This window comes from Rhipicephalus microplus, chromosome 9 (assembly GCF_043290135.1).
Source record: "Rhipicephalus microplus isolate Deutch F79 chromosome 9, USDA_Rmic, whole genome shotgun sequence".
Lineage (NCBI taxonomy): Eukaryota > Metazoa > Arthropoda > Arachnida > Ixodida > Ixodidae > Rhipicephalus > Rhipicephalus microplus.
Window position 1 is genome coordinate 40,592,891 of NC_134708.1, and position 22,276 is coordinate 40,615,166.

General features: G+C 45.2%; 1 protein-coding gene across 1 annotated transcript; it reads left to right on the forward strand.

Annotated features, from left to right (window-relative positions):
• The first annotated feature begins 4,352 nt into the window (after positions 1–4,352).
• On the forward strand, positions 4,353–21,086 carry LOC142771310 (uncharacterized). The gene is made up of 6 exons (XM_075872787.1): positions 4,353–4,644; positions 6,036–6,181; positions 8,040–8,123; positions 14,950–14,988; positions 20,313–20,363; positions 20,959–21,086. The coding sequence occupies exons 1-6, from the start codon at positions 4,572–4,574 to the stop codon at positions 21,049–21,051; spliced, it is 486 nt and encodes a 161-aa protein (XP_075728902.1). The 5' UTR covers positions 4,353–4,571; the 3' UTR covers positions 21,052–21,086.
• The last annotated feature ends 1,190 nt before the right edge of the window (positions 21,087–22,276 follow it).

Here is a 22,276-nt window from a genome sequence, read left to right on the forward strand (position 1 = left end):
TGGTTGCGCATCCAACTTATACAGATGAACTTGCTTTTTTTATGATGAGTGAGCGATTCCTTCCAATCTTCCTGGGGGCGGAAAACACCAAATCAACTTTGTAATGATTGAAACTATCTTGAGACCATGGGAAAAGCGATGCAGGTATGGTACGACAGTGAAATTGCTGGAGCGAGTTTGCGCTAATTACACGATAGCACAGCATAGTGTCACTTTGTATTGCTTCTATGTGTTGTAAATCTTTATGTTGCTCATGTTTTCCACGAGGCTGTTTTTGAGCTGATATTGCCCTGACGTTGTTCACGTGGCACCTTTGATGACAATGAGTTGGATGACGCTGGGTATATAGGTGGAGTTTTTTTTTTTCAATAAAAATTTAATTGTGAGTGCAGCACTTGTGGTGATTGGTTGATTGATATGTGAGGTTTAACGTCCCAAAACCACCATATGAGTATGAGAGACGCCGTAGTGGAGGACTCCGGAAATTTCGACCACCTGGGGTTCTTTAACGTGCACCCAAACTTGAGCACACGGGCCTACAACATTTCCGCCTCCCTCGGAAATGCAGCCGCCGCAGCCGGGATCCGAACCCGCGACCTGCGGGTCAGCAGCCGAGTACCTTAGCCACTAGACCACCGCGGTGGAGCACTTGTCGTGTCTCTTCTCGTTCGTGTATTCATCCTAACGCTGCCACATTCAATTCATTATGAAGAAAACAACTCTGGAAGTAAAAAAAAACATCAAGGACACAATGGCATTAGAACCCCGGTTCGCTGAGTCCCAGCCCAGTATCGTACCACCGAGCCATGCCGGTGCTTGTAACCCGTTTACAAACTGGCTAGTTACCCAAAGAGTGTTTAAAAAGGCTCTGAAAGACCGCTGTTCCAGCTTTCGCTGCAAGTGTGCAACGTGTTCTGTGCAGGCCTGGTGTTTTTTTTATTCTTCTATTCCTGTTTTTTTTTCGTCTTCTTTCTGATTTTGTGAATGTCTTTTTTATGCCTGCGTATTTTATCTGTTTCTCTCTGTGTTAATTTTTTCTGGGCATTCTATCATTCTTTCTGTTCGTTCCCTTTCATTCTCTCCCTCTGTTTATTTCTCACTTCCTTTTTCCTTATATAAACTATGTCACTCGATGCCTACATCTTTCCCTCTCTTTTTTCTTCTCTCTCTCTCTGCCCTTTTGTCCTTTGCCTTTCACCCTGTCTGTCCCTCTCTTTGTTTTTATATTGTCGGCTTTACTGTCTCACGTACTCCTTTACCAAATCCTCACTCACACGTTTCTTTTCCACCCACTTGCTATACTGCATACCGAAGGATATATGCTCTGCCAGAGTGCCTGCACAGCCGAGTGGTTAAGACTCTCGCCTACGTATTGTGGGTAATCTGGTTTTAATCCCCCCACGAAGCAACTTTTAACGCGATAGTGTTAAAGAGCTCATTTCACTAAAATTTCGATGTTGGCGTCGGCATCGGTGTCGTTGGTTGGGAGCGAAAAATCGTCATCTTATACGTGACCGAAAAATTAAGAACGATGCAAATAAACTAAATGACAGACCGCGATAAATAGGTGACCGACCCTAACGTGGAAATCATGACATGCGTGTCTTGTAAGCCGTGTATGCACGCTCATGGTGCTCTCGCGATCGTTTAGCTGGCTTCGCATATACCAAATTTGGTATAACGTGACGCGAACAGACGACGAAGGTTTAAGAGTGGTCCAAACATGATAATATTGACATGCGTGTCATGTAAAACATGACTACATGCTAAGCAGATAGTGCGCTCACGGTCATTTCGCTAGCTTCACATATACCGAATGTCACAAACGACTCCAATTTTCGGATTATCCGCGGGCCCCATCTTCCAAAGAGGGGCGCTTTTGTGTTCGGGGGACGACATCCGGCGACTAACGACCCAGCGTGGCGCCGGCTCGTCTTCCCTGCACCTGTACCGGAAGGGGCACCGGCGGTCTAAAAAAGGAAAATTACCCCCAGATGAGACGGGGTCACGGGTACGCCGCTGAAGAGGTTTTCACTGCATCGGAAAAGGCAGTTGACGTACAGCCAGCAAAAAGTGCGGTCGTCGGTGTCGCGAGTCTCGCGTAGGCGACGAGCATGGAGTGACCCGCGCAACGTATTGAGACGGCTGCAATTCCGGGCACCCTCGTCGTCTACCAAGCCGGCGAGACCTTCAGCCGCACCCGTCAACTCCCCTACGTGCACCAAGAGCTGGCCTGGTCCGTATGGAACTTTTTAATGAGATTTTTTTTAACTGCTAAATTATTATAACCAGCCTTTTTTTTAATATTTGTAGGGTGCGCTGCGTCGCACGTTGAAATTCAAAAGCGCCACCATGAGCATTCTGTAATTATTGCCTTGTATCTCCTTTGATTCATGTCATCAGTTTGTTAACATTGCGCATATTTGTCTTTAGCCTGTATCTTTTGTAGTGTTTTTTGCCCATTTTGTGATGTAGCTGTTCTTTCCATCGCGCCTCAGTGTTATTCTTCCTCTGTTATTTTTGTTTACTCCTGCATTTGCCCTTGTTTCAATTAAATGCTAGTTTGTTTTGCATAAAGTCTCCGTGTCTGCTTATGAGTGCGTCGGTCAGGCCCACACATCATCACACGTGCAACCTGCACGGGTCGACCAACCCGCAAATAAATTCGAAATGTGCCACTTCGAGGACTTTCAGGCGTCGCAGGCCGAAGCGTAAAGTGGAAGCTTGCGAGACTGCCGCACGTCGATGTTGGATCGGCGGGCCTCACCCAAAGTGTGTGACACCGAATTTGGTATTACATGACGTGAATGGGTGACGTCGAAACATTATAATCATGACATGCGTGTCATGTGAAACAAGACTGCTACGCTCATAGCCTGCTTACGGCCGTTTCGCTAGCTCCATATATACCAATTTCGGTACGCGTGACATGAATAGACGACGAAGACACGTTCAAATGTGTTAATCATCAAATGGAAGTCATGTACGGCATAATTTAGGTTCGCGTCGTGACGTTGTGTGATTTTAAAGTGACATATCAATCTTCATCATTCGTGCTCCGCTTATCATCGATTCCCACTGTACATGGGATGTGCCATTTTTTTTCCCGCTCCACGTGTTAAGCTTTACGCTTGATTTAAAGAGAAGCGCTGTTACAGGTTTTGAAAATTTTTCATCGCATTTCTTCCCTGGCGTTGCACACTTCACTGAAATATACAATCCCGAGATCACTTTACCAGAGAAATATTTTGCTTTTTAAGCCAGATAACAAACATATGTGATTGATTGATTTGTGGGATTCAACGTCCTAATACCACCATATGATTATGAGAGACGCCGTAGTGGAGGGCTCCAGAAATCTAGACCACCTGGGGTTCTTTAACGTGCGCCCAAATCTGAGCACATGGGGCGACAACATTTCCGCCTCCATCGGAAATGCAGCCGCCGTCGCCTGGATTCGATCCCGCGACCTGCAGGTCAGCAGCCAAGTACCTTAGCTACTAGACCACCGCGGCCACTGGTCTAGTAGCTAAGGTACTCGGCTGCTGACCTGCAAGTCGCGGGATCGAATCCAGGCGACGGCGGCTGCATTTCCGATGGAGGCGGAAATGTTGTCGCCCCATGTGCTCAGATTTGGGCGCACGTTAAAGAACCCCAGGTGGTCTAGATTTCCGGAGCCCTGCACTACGGCGTCTCTCATAATCATGTAGTGGTTTTGGGACGTTAAACCCCACATATTAATCAATTAGATCAGCGCGGCGGGGCTAACAAGCATATGTGCGCGCTCAAATAGGTAACTACGTAAATGGCACAAAAACTTAGTCTGAAACGTGAAATAGCGACTCAAGCGTTGTCTTTGACTCTTGGCGTGAGTATCTGCCTTTTATCTGGCTTAAAATCAATACAGTTATTCCAATAAACTCCTTTGTAAGGAAAGCTCCATAGACATCTTTCTTTCCTTGGGCCCCGTCTTTTCTAGTGTTGCTCAAGAACGATGCACACACTGTGTCACCTCACCAACTAGCCCTCGTAGCAGCCTCATCATTATAACATTGCCTTGCACGTAGACTCATTTCGCTCACTCTCTCCCTCTTACAGTTGACGAGACGCGTGGTCGTTTGACGCAGCCTCCGAATATCGCCTGTCACGGCTCGTATCACTATCTCCTCGGTTCGTCTCGCCACAAAGGCTGCACGCCGTCACAATCGTTCGAAGCGAATATCCCACTAGCGGAGACCATCTCTAAGAATCTCCGCATAAAATGATTAGCAAGCTCATTAACAGTCGAGGAAATAAACGGGACGTCCTGCATCGGTGTGCTTCATTTGACCTCGTGTCAAGGAAATGGGCCTCAAGGTGCTCTTCGATGCGTTACGAATGCCATCTGACACTCACGGCAGCGTGAATTTTGTCCACTCCGACTGCATGCGGTCAGTTAATTCGATAGATACATTGTGGGCCTTTCGAATGTGACAGCGGCGACACGGCGACGTCAGAGCGCTGACTTCCACATAGGCCTTTAAGCTGCTTCGTGCTTGAGCTTTTCAGTTTTTGACAACACTCTGGCAACCATGATGAACCACATTCTGGCTGCTTGCTTCTTACTGTGTTGTTGCTCTGGGATTGGGATTCAGTCTACTGAGGGTAAGTGCTAATATATATATATATATATATATATATATATATATATATATATATATATATATATATATATATATATATATATATATATATATATATATATATATATATATATATATATATATATATATATGTGTGTGTGTGTGTGTGTGAACACATCAAAAGTGTTTTTTTTAATTGGGTGGTTCTGCGGAGTTGACGTAAAGGTAAAGGAAGGACTAATTGATATAAGAACACTTGACAAAATTCACAATTTCTTTGTATCTTCGAACTAGAAATGGCTGGTTGACAATTATCCATTTGTTAACCCTTCCGGCACCTTGTGGTATGGCGATTGATTGATTGATATGTAGGGTTTAACGTCCCAAAACCACTATATGATTATGAGAGACGCCGTAGTGGAGGGCTCCGGAAATTTAGACCACCTGGGGTTCTTTAACGTGCACCCAAATCTGAGCACACGGGCCTACAACATTTCCGCCTCCAACGGAAATGCAGCCGCCGCGGCCGGGATTCGAACCCGCGCCCTGCGGGTCAGCAGCCGAGTACCTTAGCCACTAGACCACCGCGGCCGGCTGGGCTTGTGGTATGGCGAACAGCTCTTTTGAAATATCATGTGTGCGTGTGCCACTATATGATGACTATTGGGTCTTCGTACTGCCGATTGTTATAGCATCTCAGTCAGCTTTATTAGTATAGCAACAACCCCGTAAAGACGTTGATTCCGGATTTGATCCCTGTAGTACAAAGAGTGTTTCTTATGTTATTTCAAATCACTGATGGATTTTTTTCACGGCTTTGCACTAGAACTGGGTGGTTTTCACTTGCACCTCAAATACGTTTCCGTATCGTCGATGAAAATGTATAGTGTCTTAACTACGTATTTTTTTCGAGCCAAAACATAACTACGTACACAATCCTTGAATAACGCAATGTGCGCGATTTTGCGGCGAACGCGTAGTCTGTGTATTAGCACTGCAAACTTATCATCACAGTAGCTCTTTTTTTGTACTCAGGATAAAGTAGGGCTGACACTATAGCTGCAGAATATAGCAGAATCGACAAGCTAGGCTGCGCAACACTTTCGATGTCGAAGTGGTGCATCACTTTCGAAGAATACATGAACATGTGCTGCGTAACTAAATTTTGGCTGCGAGCATTGTAAATAGCTTCTTACACAGCAATATAACTTCACGAGCCAGCCATTTCACTGAACGCGTTGGCACTAAAGAACATCGGAGACTGCATTGTTACAATAGGCAATGTTGACAAACATTTTGAGTAATCTATCTATCTATCTATCTATCTATCTATCTATCTATCTATCTATCTATCTATCTATCTATCTATCTATCTATCTATCTATCTATCTATCTGTGCTCTGTGCTTTGCAGTGGACGATATTATGGAACTTCTGCAGAAGAAAATCCATGAACTCGCCAGCACAGACGAGCTGAAGCAGAAAGTACTCCACAGGATTACTATCGCACGTGACTGCTCCCTTGCCTACGATGAAGTCGGTGTGGCGCTTCTCAGAAAGGTGACCCTGCTGACCAATTTGGGGACTTTACAAAACAGGCAAAGATAAAACAGCAGAGGGACTTGAAGATGTCCTTGTTAGATGTTTCTGCCGAACCATACGCCCAGACATGCGTAGATTACGAGGCAGTCCATGTGTTATTTTTTAAGGAGATATGCGATTGCAACGTCCATACATAAATCATTGCATGTGGGGTGCTCATGTAGACAGTTTAAATTAAATACACGTCAGGCAGGGCCAAGCTATGCTCTGAAACGTGTTTCTTAGTATACTTTATTAAATACTTTTGTTTCTTGTGAGCTTATGACCTGTAAGCGCAGGTAATGAAGCCTTTATAAACTAATACATATATGTAAAGGGCACCCAGCTCACTAATCTTTCAATATCCGTAGATTTGTGTCGCTATATATTCATCTTGTAGTTATGCGTGTTCAAAAAGAAATACCTCTCTCGTATTGTGTGACGTTACTCGGGAGACGCGTGCCACATTGGCATTAGCGTTGTTTGGGAAAAGCTTCAATTCCTTTGTCTACGCCATTTCACTCAACGCCGTCTTGAAAATTGAACAGCGAGAATGCGGGGACGAGGACTACAAAGTCATCACGGTGTCGGAATTCCTGTGGTGTAGCCGCACGCGCTCTCCGAAAGTCAGTATATTCTGTCACAGACCTGAAATTTCGAGATTACCTGCCATTGTTTGGTTCTTACGATGGCTACGTCATCCCTGAGTGGCTCGTGGAAAGCGCGAACATGGGCGCGATTCAGTGTCTGGAAGGCCACCACTGAAATAGACACACCATATAGTTTTCTAATATACACTAGAGGGAACTCTGGCGCTAGTGTCTATGGGCGCTGCAACGCACGGCGCTTCAGCGAGCATGGGAATGATGGGTAGTACACATATTTGTCTAATATTCGTACTTCTGACCTGCTTTTGGCTCCGTGTGTGCTCGTGTTGCTCAGAGCTGTTTTGTCACGAAACAAAAAATCAGCAAATGTTCAGTGGTTGCACTTCACCACCTTATTCTTTTAGACTTGCCTTTACAAATTGGCGCATGAAGTTCAAAACGGTTGAATCTTTCTTTAAAACAAAACCGAAACACAGCAATAAACGAAGCCGCAAGTACGATTCGCCACCCGCAAGTACGAAGACTAGGCAAATGTGTGTACTACCCATCATTCCCATGGTCGCTGAACGATCGCTGCGCTAGAGTCCCCTCGAGTTAATTTTAGGAAGCTCTATGAGACACACCCCTCGAGGCATCACAAGGAATACATAATTCGATGGTACGCACATACTAGGCACTCTATTTGGCACGACGATGCCAGTTCAGGCAATAATAAGACTTGAATTAGAACTTAAGCGTAATCTGGAATATAATTGGGACTATATGTAGTAAGGCTCCTGAGCCTAATGTATAGATACATATAGTTTTACTTGAATGAGCCCGACGTCCTTAAACTTTGTTTGGAGACCTCTCCTAGAACATCCCTGAGAACATTCGAGACACCATGCATTATTAGCTAAATCATGACTACGTGAACGAGACCGAAACTTAGAAAAATGTGAAGGCGTCAAGGGATGAGAAATTTCTGAAAACGGAGTCAACTTCGTGACATGTGGTCTTGCTTTTTTCAAGGCACCAACTTCTCCCTGCTCAAGTTTTTCTCACCTCTTGATTCATGGCGATGAACATGTCAGTCGGAGATAATACTTCCTTGATGGCTACTTGATACTTGCCAATGCTAAGGACCAGAAATACGGCATCTGTAAAGGCCGAACAATAGTTCGAACGTCCTGTTTTTCATAAACAATGACTGTGATAGCAAACTAGATTGTGCCTCATTTTTTTTCTAGATGATTATGCCCATCGTATCTGGAGCCACACCGTGTGCGTCTATGAAATCCGGAATCCCGGATCCCGTCGAGAGGGACCAAGCGGTAAGTATTCATTCATTCATTCATTCATTCATTCATTCATTCATTCATTCATTGTGGTACTACTCAGTCACGCACTAGAATATCGCATTACCCTGTGGAATACCCAACATTTCCTGACATGTGAAGGTCATACCTCAAATCTAGGGGTGTGCGAATGGTATATTTCAGAACCTAGTCAAATGCGAATTGAGGAATGATGACGCCGAATCGAATAAGAATGCAAATCGGATGCCGTTCGAATAGTTTTCGGATAATTAAAGAACAGTTTTGAAAGCAGTCTATAAGATGGTGAAAGGCGATGATTTTCAAAACAGCGGGAGAAATACATAAAATGCTATATTTAAAAAAATATTAACAAGCTTAACAAATACACATTACCAGACAAAAATAGCCCAATTGTTTCAATTTAGGCAAGCTCTTACACAGCAGCACATGGAGCCTTCCAAATATTTTGTAATTGCCGGCTCACATAAAGCAGTCACTACATTGCTCCGTGTGGTATATTGTCCACAGTATTTAAACAAAACTGATACATGAATATTTGGCGCTTTAGTGAGTTAACACGCTCGCGCATGTTATGGTTAAGATGGTGGATTTGTGACACTGCAGCTTCGATGACACTGGATTTTTAAGCAAAAATGCCTTCATACTGCGATCAATATTACATCGACATTGCGGAGGTACATACATGGGGTGAATGCATCTGCGAAACTATATGATGAACACAAACGTTCCCACTCACTATTTTACTGCTCGTTACTTCGAGCATTATCTGTTGCTGCTGATCATTCGAAAAATATTTGGTATTCCGGGTATGCACTTTTCTATCCGTGCACCAAACACGACGCTATTCGAATTTTTTTTAATATTCACACACCCTTACTTGAAACTGTTAAGACAAAAGACATAACAGTGCAGGAAAGCACAACAAATTTATAAGCTGTTGCGTATATAGCTTCAAGTCCACATAGGCGACGCAATATTATACAGGCCCCGTGAAATCGTAACGCCATCTAGCCCCGCCTTGGTGGTCTAATCGCTAATGGCTGCTAATCCGCAGTTCGCGGGATCGTATCCCGGCTGCGGCGGCTGCATTTTCGAAGGAGGCGAAAATGATGCAGGCCCTTGTGCTCAAATTTGGGTGCGCGTTAAAGAACCCCAGGTGGTCGAAATTCCCGGAGCCCTCCACTACGGCGTCTCTCATAATCATATGGTGGTTTTGGGACGTTAAACCTTACATATTAATATAACGACATCGATGCGTGGGCTTTTAGCGGTAATCTGAAAGGATGGTTTCTCTGTAAGGAGAGAAAAATAAATGTCTAACTTTCATATGAACTTGCTGCAGACCTTCTATAGTTGATACTATAATCACCATACATTAGTTTCACGTCACTACTTTCGATTATCTCATCGTATTTTGGACGTTGTGGTTATGCTAAAATTTCCAAAATTTGACGTGATCACCACTCATCACCTCCAGAAAAGCGAAACGGTTCTTTACTCAATCGCCCAAGACAACTAGACCACGAGAATCACCTTTTTCAAATTATTTCGTACGATACTTCAACACAAAACTTCAGTTTGTGTGTGTGTGTGTGTGTGTGTGTGTGTGTGTGTGTGTGCGTGTGCGTGTGCGTGTGTGTGTGTGTGTGTGTGTGTGTGTGTGTGTGTGTGTGTGTGTGTGTGTGTGTGTGTGTGTGTGTGTGTGTGTGTGTGTGTTGGTAGCTGTCCAACGATTGAGCCATCCGATGAAAGCTTAAATTTATGCTTAAAACCCACCCATATTAATCTGGTGGCTGCGTTCATGCTTTTGAATATTGTGAATCAAGAAGCAAAATTCACGCATATTTGAGGTGCAGTATCGAAAGCTAAGTGTCAGGTACTGTGTCCTCCTATTGACAAAATGCGTAGATACGCAAATTTATGTACCGAAGTGTTTATTACACTGCGCGACATTCAGATGCTATGAACAAAAACCGGGTGTTTCTTATGCTTTGCCAAAAAATTCAAGGGCCCTCAAACTTTTTTTTCGAGTAACCACAAAATGGATTGATTAAAAAAGCTCAGTGCCTCGCGAATTCAACGCTGAAAAAGTTTTGAGAATTCGCTCAGCACGAGCGGAGTTGCAAAGATTTGTCGCACGCTGCAATCGCGTTCTCTCTTCTCTCGTCTCGACGGAAGCGCTGGATGCTTACCTGGGGAGAGTATCAAGGGCAAAGAAAATACGTCACGCGCGCATCGCCACCTTGAGCATTTTTTTTTTGCTTAGAACGCGTGACTTTTCCAGTGTGATCGTGCGCGCACGCGTGGTCAAATCGCGGCCTCACACAGCAATTCCTTAATCGCCAAGCGCGTCATGTTCAAATCAGCCAATGGCTGATAGAAGGCCTTCTACGTGTGATTTTTTAGCTTCCTCCGTCATTTGACGAGAGAAGAAAAAGCAATATTGGACTTTAATAATTTAAATTGAAGTGCAGGCTGCATGCTGTGCTATATAATATTTGGCTCGTACCGGGTCAAAAGAAGTGACGTTGAACGCAGTCATAAGTTCTTAAATCTCCCAGGTGACCAGCTGTCGGAATATCATGCCACTGTGTGAGGACAGTCTGACGCATATGTTGTGGTATGACCAACAGCAGCCCAGGTCCGTCAGGATGCATGTTGTAGCAATACAATACGGCAACTTAGAGCAGAAACATACGGATAGACGGAGGAGTTGTGGGACCACTAAGCCGAAGGATTATATCTCTGAGGTGAGGATCACGGCGTTGCTTATCTCCAATGTTGCTGAACGCGGAAAGTGCCAAAACACAAGTAGACTTGCCGCTCTCAGAAGGCTCTGCTGGGTCCACTGGATGACACGACAAGCAATCAGCCTCCTCATGGTGGCGGCCTGATTTATAGACAACCGTGTAGGAATATTCCTGTAGCCGTAGAGCCCACCGGCTGAGACGTCCACTAGGATCTTTTAAGGACGACAGCGAGCATAATGTGTGAGAACCGTGAACGGCCGTACATACAAATATGGCCGAAATTTAGCCACTGCCCCCCAGAGCGCGAGGAATTCGCGTTACCTGATGGAGTAATTTCGTTCTGCTGGCGTTAAAGACGGCTAGCGTATTCAATGATGCGCTCACAGCCATGCTGTCATTGTGCTAAAACAGCTCCGATTCCGTGGCCGCTGACGTCGGTACGCACTTACGTTGGAGCGCATATATCAAAGTGGCCGAGAACCGGTGGCTTCGTAAGTCTCGTCGTCAGTTTAGCAAATACTCTGGCTTGTTAAGGTCCCCACACAAAGGTCACATTTTCTTTTTAGTAGTTCCGTGAGCGGGCGTGCGACATCAGCGAAATTCCGCACAAATCTACGAAATTAAGCAACAAAGACCCACAATGCTTCGATTGTCATTCGCAGAGGTCGGCACAGGAAAATCGTTGACAGCGTGGACTTTCTCAGGATCGGAACGAACACCGGAAGAATCTACAAGGTGTCCAAGGACAGTGAGCTGCCAGTGGCTGAACTGACATTTCGACGAGTTTAAATAGAGCCCTGTTTTGCGCAAAACCGAAAAAATTGTTGAGGGACGCTCGAGATGAGTTTCGAAAGTCGGCGAAAAAACAATGACTTCATTAAGGTAGCATACGCAGATTGACCACTTAAAACTGTGAAGAAGAGCGTTCATTATTCGTTCGAATGTAGCCGGGGCATTGCATAACCCGAACGGCATTACTTTGAACTGATATAGCCAGTCAGTAATTACGAATGCTGTATTTCACGGTCCACATCATCAACTGATATCTGCCAGTACCCGGAACGAAGGTTGATGGAAGAGAAATAATTTGCTCCACTAAGGCAGTCAATAGCGTCATCTATCCCTGGCAGAAGATGCAGGTCTTTTTTAGGACATTGTTAAAATTTCTGTAGTTGACACAGAAGCGCCAGCTGTTATCCTTCTTTCTGACGAGCACAATAGGCGAAGCCCAAGGACTTGAATATGGATATATGGTGTCTCGGGCAAGCATCTTATTGACTTGCAGGATCACATGACGCTTGGTGGAGGAAACCTGATAGGGCCGCCGGTGCATTGTATTTGCATCGCCGGTGTTAATCTAATGCTTTACGACGGTCGTTTGACCTAAGGGTCGGACATGGAGATCAAAAACGCCTTGATACGACGCAAGAAGGCCACGAAGCAATGACACATGCTCAGCCGGGAGATCAGAGGCAATCATTTTAGTTATGCAGTATAGTGTACTGCCCGACTGAATACTGGCAGATGACAGTGTATTCTTTGTTAAGGTGGAGATGTAGTCGCCGGCTTGGGCAAGGGTTGCAAGTGATATGCCTCGTGGCAGCACTTCAAAGCAGCGTCCAAAGTTCACAATAGGGAGACATGCCACGTTGTCCTTCATCGTGATGATGGCGTGGGGGAACACAACATTGAGCGAACAGAGTAAGGTAGGATTAGGTGACACAACATAATCACCGTCAGCCACAGGTGGATAAGAAGAGAGTTCGATATACGTCACAGCTCGAAAAGATAGGCGAACAAAGTAGGCGGAGCATAGCTTTGGCGGTGCAGGATCAGGGAGGTCAACGGCGTGTGGTACGACGAGCTGAACAACACCAGCAGAACAGACAATTAGGGCGAAATTCTCCGACAGAAAATCGAATCCCAAAAGGATGTCATGTGGGCAGTGGTGCAGTACGTAAAACAGCACAGTGGTATGACGTCCAGCAACATTGACGTGGGCGGCACATATCCCCGTGACCACTGGTGTTGCACCATCGGCGACTCGTACTACAGTGATCGGAGCGGGAGTGAGCACTTTATTGAGTCGAGCACAAAGGCTAGAGTTAATGACTGATATGTGAGCGCCGGGGTCAATGATTCCTGCTACAGAAGTACCGTCAACATTTACTTCAATCAAGTTGTTGTGTTTGTGTATTATGTGTAGAGGAATTTCGGGTCGGGGCGTCAAGGCAGGCTCACCTCTATGAGCTGCGCTGGTCAGCTTTCCGAGGACTGGTGGTAGGAGGGTGAGGGAATGCGACGTTGGTTAGTTGAGCGGAACATGCGCCCAGAGGGTGACGGGGAGCGGTTCGATCGGGCGGTCCTGGATGGCGAAGCATCGTCTTGTCGTCTTGTTCCATGTAGATCGATATCCGAAAACCAGAAGGTGGGCGTCAGATGTTGCAATATTGCGACCATGGCTGCCAATTCCAGAAAGTGCGGCAATGACGTGAAATATGGCCGACTCGTCCACAGTTGAAGCAGATCGGCCTGTCATCGGAAGTTCGCCATTCTGCCGAGTTCCGGTAACGTGGGCGGTTGTTCGGTCCGCGGGACATATTAGGTATACTGGGCAGTCGGTAGCCACGTCGGTCAACGGGGCATGGCTCTGAAGTCCGGCGTTGGCCAGTTCCTGGCGCACAACTCTCTGGATCAAAGAAGTCGTGGCGCGAAAGTCGTCGGGGGCCCGAACTTGGTCAGACAGTGGAGATGCTGCCTCGATTTCGCGGCACACGATGCGCACGATATTGTCGGAAGCAGCAGGGGATGGTGGCAAACGGGCGTTCTCGCAGGTAGATGCTGCAGCCGTGTTGGGAAGACGCGAAAAGTGTGGAGTGATAAGATGACTTTTCGCTTCTTCGAAGCGTCAGCATTAATCAATAATGTCGTCCACGTTCGATGAGTTTTGAAACACGAGGATAGTGAAGGCGTCATCGGTGATTCCTTCGAGGATCTGCGCGACCTTTTCAGATTCCGGCTTCTTGTCGTCAACCTTCCGGCAAAGGGCGAGCACCTGTTGTATGTATGTAACCTATGACTCGGTGCAGGACTGGAGTCGGCATGCTAGTTCTTTCTGCGCAGCAAGACGACGCCCAATGGGCTTGCCGAAGAGATCAACGAGTTTCTGTTTGCAGATGTCCCTACTGGTGATCTCTTCCTCGTGGTTGGAAAACCAAATTTTAGCTGTGCCATCATGGTAGAAAATAATATTGGCCAACATGAGCGTCGGATCCCAGTTGTACAGAGCGCTCACCCGTTCGTACAGCTGAAGCCATTCCTCCACGTCAGCGCTGTCACTGCCCACAAAGATGCCTGGGTGACGCGGTTGGGTCAGGACGACGGTGCCGTTAGTAGTGGCTGGATGCATTGCTGTTGGTTGTTGAAGGACGATCGGGGTAGTCTCCGAAGAACCGTCGTTCTCATCGCCAAAATGTTACGGGAAAAAGGCGCCTGAAAAATATATTTAATTTAGAGAAACAAGCAGGAATACAGTATGAAGCCCCAGTCTGCACGAGCTCGCGCTAAGCATCGTCCTCTTTCCTACTATTATGTTCATCTGTGGCGCGCCGTAGCAACACACACACACACACGCACACACACACACACACACACACACACACACACACACATATATATATATATATATATATATATACATATATATATATATATATATATATATATATATATATATATATATATATATATAACTTCAAAAGTGGTGCAATATAGGAAACGATACAGTTATTTATTTATTATATAAATAAGAAGATAATTTTTCGTTTCCTACATTGACCAATCTCGAAGTTTATAATTTTTATTGCGGTACCCACAAGAAGCTCTGTTCATTTGTATATATGCTATTATGCTTTGGCGATGTAACGAGGCACTGTAGTAATATACGAGCCACGCAAAAGAGATGGCACATTTCACTTTCTAAATGAATGGTTTCATCGAGAATTCAAGCTGCAGCTACTTCTGACATCGATTTGCTAATCCCAATTAACATACATTTCTTTTCGTTTCAGGAGAAGCAGTGCTTCAAAGATGTGGCCTTCCAAACAAAGGTACGCTTTTAACGTACAAACAAATAAATTTAATGAGTAGGTAGTGGGAGCATCATGGCAAAGCTACCGCACTTTAATAAATGAATACGCGAGGAATCAGCAACCGCAGCGGCCGTTCCTTTGACGTCATCTTCCCAAGCTAGTTCCAGCTGCAGCGCAGGCCGTTAATAACTTATATACCGGAATCTTACGCAAAAAGACCACAGCACATTAGATAGAAGGACGATGACGCTATCGTATAAAGCGATTTCTGTCTATATAACTCTACTATCTACTTCCTTCAGTGCAAGTTCCTCTGAGTACATATCGGGAATCAAGTACCACTCTGTGCACACAAACCACGTTGTACCCAAGTTGCAGCTGTTGTCCCTGGCAAGGGTTCTAGGTGTACGAGAGTAAACTGCTTCTCTTGCTCGACAAAATAACCATGTGGGTACTAATACTTAAACGAATGAATTGCGGATTATGTATATGCAGTAAGGTATAGAGGTAGGCGAGTTGGATTTGATGCACCAGGAGACAAATATAAAGGGCACCTGAACTTGCTGAAGCGTTCTTTATATAAAAACAGGGATCTCATTGTATATTTGATTATTCTGCTTGTCTACTAGATTGCGAGGTGCACAAGCTGAACAATTTTTTAGCGTCACCTTTTAAAGCTTTGGCACTCCATCATGGAAAAACAGAACTCGAGGTGGCTGAAGAATTTCGCACGAGAGTTGCCGGGAATATTATGAACGAGAGCATCGACGCCGTGATCGTTCCTGAGACGCGATTACCAGAAATTAACATTCCGTTCACCATGGAAGAACTGGAAGGTGCGTTAGTCGCTTCTAAGCGCATGCCATCGCCAGGTCCTGGTGGTATTACTTATAGTGCGTTGGGACACCTTGGACAAAAAGCTAGAAAAGAACTTTTAACATGCTTCAACAACTCCTGGCTCAGCAGTAGTGTTCCCCGAGAATGGAAATTAAGTCGATTAATACCACTTTTGAAATCGGGAAAATCACCATTGGACTTGACAGCGTATCGCCCTATTGCCCTCGCAAGCTGCCTCGGAAAAGTGATGAAAAGAATGGTTCTATTTCGTCTCGAGTGGTACTTGGAACGATACACCAAATACCCTTCTTGCATGGCAGGCTTTCGTCGGGGCCGCTCCTCCATTGACTGTGTCCTTGATTTATCGACATTTGTTCAACAAGAAAAAAGTCGCAAGCGCATATCAGTGGCACTCTTTCTTGACGTAAAGGGTGCATATGATAATGTAGCTCACGATGCCATCCTCACTTCTCTCGCAGCAATGGGCATTCGTGGATGAATGTTTCAATGGATAAAAGATTATATAACTGGCAGGGGTTTCTTTGTACAAACATAAGAGGGTACAACTGCCCAACATTACACCTACTGCGGAGTACCTCAGGGAGGTGTTTTAAGCCCCACATTGTTCAATGTGGCCCTCATTGGTCTGGTGAAGGCTCTGCCAAAGTCGGTGTGCCTATCCATATACGCCGATGATATTTGCCTCTGGAGTGCTGCAGTTACTCGCCCTCAGGTGCGTGCACGAATACAGCGGGCAGCAACCCTCACAACAGCCTACCTTCAGAAACAAGGCCTAAGTATATCAACTGTGAAGTGCGCGTTGATGGCGTTTACACGCAAACCAATGACGCCATACCCTGTTTACATCAATGGGCAGAGTGTCAAATATGCACGGACGCATCGTTTCCTGGGCATAATAATCGTGAGAAGTCTTTCGTGGAGCCCACATTGTGCGTACTTGAAGAAGAGACTTCTATCTATTGTGCATACCATGAAATTCTTGTGCGGTAAAGCATGGGGAACTTCTGTGGCCTCCATGCTACAGCTGTACAGGGCCCTATTTCTGGGTCTATTGCGCTACAGCTTGCCGGTACTGACTAACACTTGCAAATTGAATACTCATTCATTGGAGAGTTTGCAGGGTCAGGCGCTGCGTATCTGGCTAGGACTGCCCCGATGCGCTTCTACTTATGCCACAATCATGCTTGCCAAAGACCATCCGGTCAGGACATATATAGGTGTGGATTGCCTCAGAGCGCACATTCGACATGCTAGCCGTGTCCCCGACCACCACTTGGCCCTTCTACCTTCCGGAAGACCACGTGCTACGTTTTCAGACGTCATAGCCAAGCACCTAAGCAGCATTCCATCAGGATATACGGCAGCTGCGAGAACGGCATGCCCTTTGTGGTGCCTCGACCAGTCGCAAGTACGTATAGAAATTCCGGGAATCAAAAAGAAAAGCAGTCACTCCAGAGTAGCATTGAAGCAAGCAACACTGTTATTATTACATGAGTTGTACTTAGACCAAACGCAGATATACACTGATGGGTCCGTCTCATCCAGCAGCTCATCAGGTGCCGCTGTAATTCCGGCTGCAGAAATGACAATCAAGTTTAAGTTGTCGCATATGACTACATCTACGGCATCAGAGCTTGCTGCTATAAGGGCTGCTTCACAATATCTCGTTCAAGAACGTCCAGGAAAATGGGTCATATTCTGTGATTCGAAGGCAGCGCTTCAGAGTTTGCAGGCTGCCATGCGTAGGAGGAGCCATGACCAACTGATACAAGAAATAAGACATTGCCATCATGAAGCTCTAGCACGAGGGCATGATATTATATATCAATGGCTGCCTGGACATATCGGTATTACCGGAAATCAATTAGCCGATGATGCAGCCCGATCAGCCCATGAAGAAACCCGTGTAGTCCCGATTCCTCTATCAAGGAATGATGCAGCAAGACAACTTTACCTGCTGGCTCGAGATGTCATACTCACGTTCTGGTCATCTACCAGCTTCCAAAGGTGTTAATTTTATGAACTGGATCCTTCGCTCAAGCTAAAGCTACCATCACAACTTTCCCGCTCCAATGCGACACTGTTATGCCGCCTTTGGTTGGGTGTTGGATTCACAAAGGTGTACTCCTTTCGCATTGGTATGGCAGACACTCCTACATGCGACTACTGCGGAGATGAAGAGACCATCGAACACGTCCTGTGCAGCTGCGCTTGCTACGACACACAGCGATGCCAGCTACGGATGGTTTTGAATCGACTTGACCCCGGATTATTTTGTGTGCAGAAGATACTAGGACCTTGGGCATCTGCCTCAGTTGCGCAGAAAGCAACTAAAGCACTGCTACTTTACCTTAAGTCAACAAACCTGAGCGACCGCCTGTAAACTGTGTGTGCTCCCCGAGTGTGCTCGTGATTGTGTGTACCTTGTCATCTTTCTGCAACCTCTTTTCTCCCCTTTATCCCTTCCCCAGTGCAGGGTAGCAAACCGGATGTGCGTCTGGTTAACCTCCCTACCTTTCCTTGCATCTTTATCTCTCTCTCTCTCTCTTGGCGTCACCTCAAGTTTTTCGGCGCACGCGTAAGCTGCAGTTTTCTTTGCATTCATTTCTGTTTCCTTAAACTTCTGCTGTTAGACAGCACTCTTACTGTGTTATTCTAGTGTCTTGCTCATTACGTTTTCCACTGTTTTTGTACAAGATGTGTATGCAGTATTGAACAACTGGAGAGCGTAATATTTACGCATAATGAAAGCGCATTCTTTCTTTCTTTCTTTCTTTCTTTCTTTCTTTTTTTTGTCAGTGCGCCTCACTTCAGTATCATTTCGTCTCACGTTTTCGCGTCCATGCTTCGCCTGTCAGCGATAGTTCACACGTTGTGGTGAAAACTAATTTGTTTAAGCGTGCCTTGAGAGAACACCTACAAAGCATTCGTGAAAGCAAGCGAAGTGTGCATCAAATGAAGCTCACCGAAGACTAAGTGGTCTTGGCCAAGTGGTCCCAAATCAGTGGTCACCAGGAGTGCTGGCAGATGTAACAGTAAGGAAAGCTGAGCATGTTCGTTTGAGTACATCACTGTAAACATTTCGGCGCACACACTGAGGACGAAAAACTAAAGGCAATAAGACAAACGGGCGTGAACTCACAACTAAGTTTGATGAAGCAAGTCATGTGCGTAAACTTATCAAACAAACAAGTAAGCAAATCAAACGAAAACAAAAGATAAACAGAACAAAACACAACATGCCAGTAATTTTTAGATAAGTAAATCTACGACGTTCAGCAGAATGTTAAAGACAAGTATGGCACAAAAAGGCGAACTCCTTGTCAATCAGTGCAGTTTATGGGCTACTTACGCATATCATCAGTACACCTTCTGATATAAAAGGCTTCTACTAGTTCCCGAGTTAACTTGTCCTTGTGTTAAAACAAAATTTTGTGTCATAGCAAGCAGGATAACATTGGCAGTTTCTGCAAAGTTCGGCTAGGTGGGGGTGACCACTATTGGTCTTAGTGACCATATTTTATATGTTCATTAAGGCAATTATTAATGCACTGGACAGTTTTACCTAATATAAACCAGCACACGTTAAGGTCAATAAATAAACTGCCCCTATCATGCACGTCACAAACTTTCCACTTTATTCTGAAAGGCAAACACACTTGCGCTCTTGAGCGACCCTGGGATATATTTTGTGTACTTCCTTCAATTAACTGGGTTGTGAGTTCACGCCCGTTTATCTTTTCGCCTTTCGTTTTTCGTCGATTTCGTTCGCGCCAAAGTGTATCCATTGATGCTGTGAGATACCTTTTTGATGTATTTTTGCACGCGTGTGCTTGTATGCGTCTGTGCACACTGAGCATATACGCATGCCAGAGTCAAAATTTCCGGTGGGGAGGGGTGATGTGCACACTTTTGGCTACGCCAGTAATGGTAACTTGTCCATACAAGTGGTCTTCCAAGACTATACTTGCTGCGACGGCTGGTTACGTGACCGTTACGTTACCTCCTGGTTCTTTCTAATCCTCATAGATACAAAGGAGCGTACATTCATTTGCGTTTGGCGTCCGGGAAAACCTGCACACAAAGACTACGTCTTATTTTATAGAAACTCAATTCCCGTTTAAGCGCCCATTGATCGCATTTTCACTATGAATAACACTGGCCCCAAAAGCCCCTCACGCTTGTTGGGATTTGGTTGCTAGAAGAACCAACGATGCCGTGATCGTGTGTTAGCTTTGGAAGCGCATTACATTTGCCCTTAGCGCTTCTAATTGATTATTCAGTGTTTTCAGCACACCATCCAGATTGTCCCAGAGCATGATGATCATGATGATGCTTGGGTAAGAGTTACTTTGATGTGGAGAATGAGAAATAGAAAGAACAACTTAGTTGTGTAATCGGAAAAAGGCTAACAATAAGAGAGGAGTAAGCTCTAATAAGAAGGAGCAGAGGATGATTATTTTGCTCGCTCTTTGTCCTTACAGGCCACTGTGGGATTGACGCCTGAAGAAGACGCCACGTTTAAGGAAGTCTCCGTAAGTGCCAGTAGAGCTACTATAGGGGCCAATTTGGTACGACATCGTGATTTATTGACGCTCCCAAGAAGTGACGAAAAGCCAAGAAGAAATGAGCCTTGTTTGAAAATAAAATTGAATTCTCGGAGTGTGCGCGCCGATAGCATAACACGATTATCAAACACTCCCCTGTGAGGCAATGAGGCTCACTTTTGACAACGTAGAGGGGTCTTTAGAATGCGCTTACATCTTTAAAACAGCTTTTTTTTGTATTTCAGCCCACATCGACAGGAAAAAAAAAACAGAATCAAATGTAAAAGCTAAGCAGACAAGCCAAAAAACGGGAAATGTCCAGAATCAACGTACCGGCAACAAAATTTGACACTTTCTTATTTTCAATGTAACAAACCACGTTCGGCATGTTGTTGAACTTCAAGAAAACGAAATCACAAACTTTATGGCAAAAACAGGGGGTTATTTATCTTAGAAAAACGTTTACGTATGTCTTTCGCATATGTCTGCAAACGCAGAGTTTATATTTGAATATAAAACAGGGTATAGCTTTGGAATCATCACCATTCTTCTCATGTCGCTATTTTTTTTTTTTTACTTTCAGGCGTGCATCTTTTTCGACTGCCGGTGGTCAATTCCTGAACTGGTGTCCGAAAGAGCGCGACGGTCTGGCGAGCCCAAGCCCCGCGTGCATTGAGGCAGTTGTTTTCTTGAATAAATTGGCCAGTTGCACATGCGGGGTATTTATTACATAGGAGCGGTGTAGAGTCCGTCATCATCCGCAACGAGAGTGCCCACGATGCACTACGCAATGAATGCTGGGATAGGGGAAGGCTTCGTCATCAAACCACATTAACAATCTCGTGGTTCTCTCCTTGTCAGGGTCTCAAAATTGACGATAAAATTCTTTAAACAATCATGCTGTCCGGATGTACGCGCTAAAGCCACGATGTGCACAATTATCGATTGGTAGCGATGCCAGAGCAAGGTCTTATGGATTGATTAACATTTACACCTGAGGTTCTTTACCACAATCTTTCTTAAACTAAGTGTGCACGTACTATGGGGAGCAATATGAGTTAAAACACGCGAGCACGTGGCAAATATCTTCAAGACCGAGATAGCGTCGTACGTGGATGGCGCTGCCCCAACTGGAGGACAAGGGAGTAAAGCTTCTAAATAGAAGGAAGGACTGCTCTTCTACTAACTGTTTACCCTCCAGCTTCGCTGGCGTTGTTGCGAAACAGTAGCCGATTACGTGCCGTCGGCCGCTAGCTATGATAAGCTATTAAAGCATGCAGAACGTGGTAATCTGTTACCCAAGGTTCAGCGCAAAACACACTTGTCTCACTTTAGTTGCTAGCGGAGAATATCTCGCAAGGTTGCCTGATTGATATTGTAGCGCCAGCGTAGAAAAAAAAGCGGTATTTTGTAATGCTATTTATTACTATTTTGCAGTTTCCTGACCTCGTAAACCGAAAAATGTGGCAGGCTGTAGTTGGCGGAAAACATTTACTGGTTGCTTCCGAAGTCGTAGCAAAATTTTATTACCCACAATTTATCAGCTAGCCTGCACTTTTCATGCCCGTTTGCCGAGCTAATGACCGGCCATGGCTCAACCGGCTTGGAAATATGGTTTCCATTCTTTCTGGCAGAGACCTGTAGAGAGCCTCGATGAAGGCTGTGTCAACTTCAATATGTTTTCACTGCTCTTGCACAGCTTCCCACAGTTCATAAGCTGCCACAGCGTCCAGGAAAGGCCTAGAAAGGTTAGCCTTGATACGTGGTTACGCCTGTTCAGTAATAGCCGTGTCCGCACCCTCCACGCATCACTCAAGGCGCATTACCTCTCGCTCATCTAAAATACGCACGACATTATTTTCTGTATACTCGAAAGACTAGTACTGATGGAATGGATAGCA

What these genes read in the sequence shown, in the direction of transcription:
- LOC142771310 (XM_075872787.1), top strand. Translation starts at nt 4,572, where the DNA reads ATGATGAACCACATTCTGGCTGCTTGCTTCTTACTGTGTTGTTGCTCT. An exon ending in ATGTGGCCTTCCAAACAAAG is followed by an intron (nt 14,989 to 20,312) that starts GTACGCTTTTAA and finishes TTGTCCTTACAG; the next exon opens with GCCACTGTGGGATTGACGCC. An exon ending in CCACGTTTAAGGAAGTCTCC is followed by an intron (nt 20,364 to 20,958) that starts GTAAGTGCCAGT and finishes TTTTACTTTCAG; the next exon opens with GCGTGCATCTTTTTCGACTG.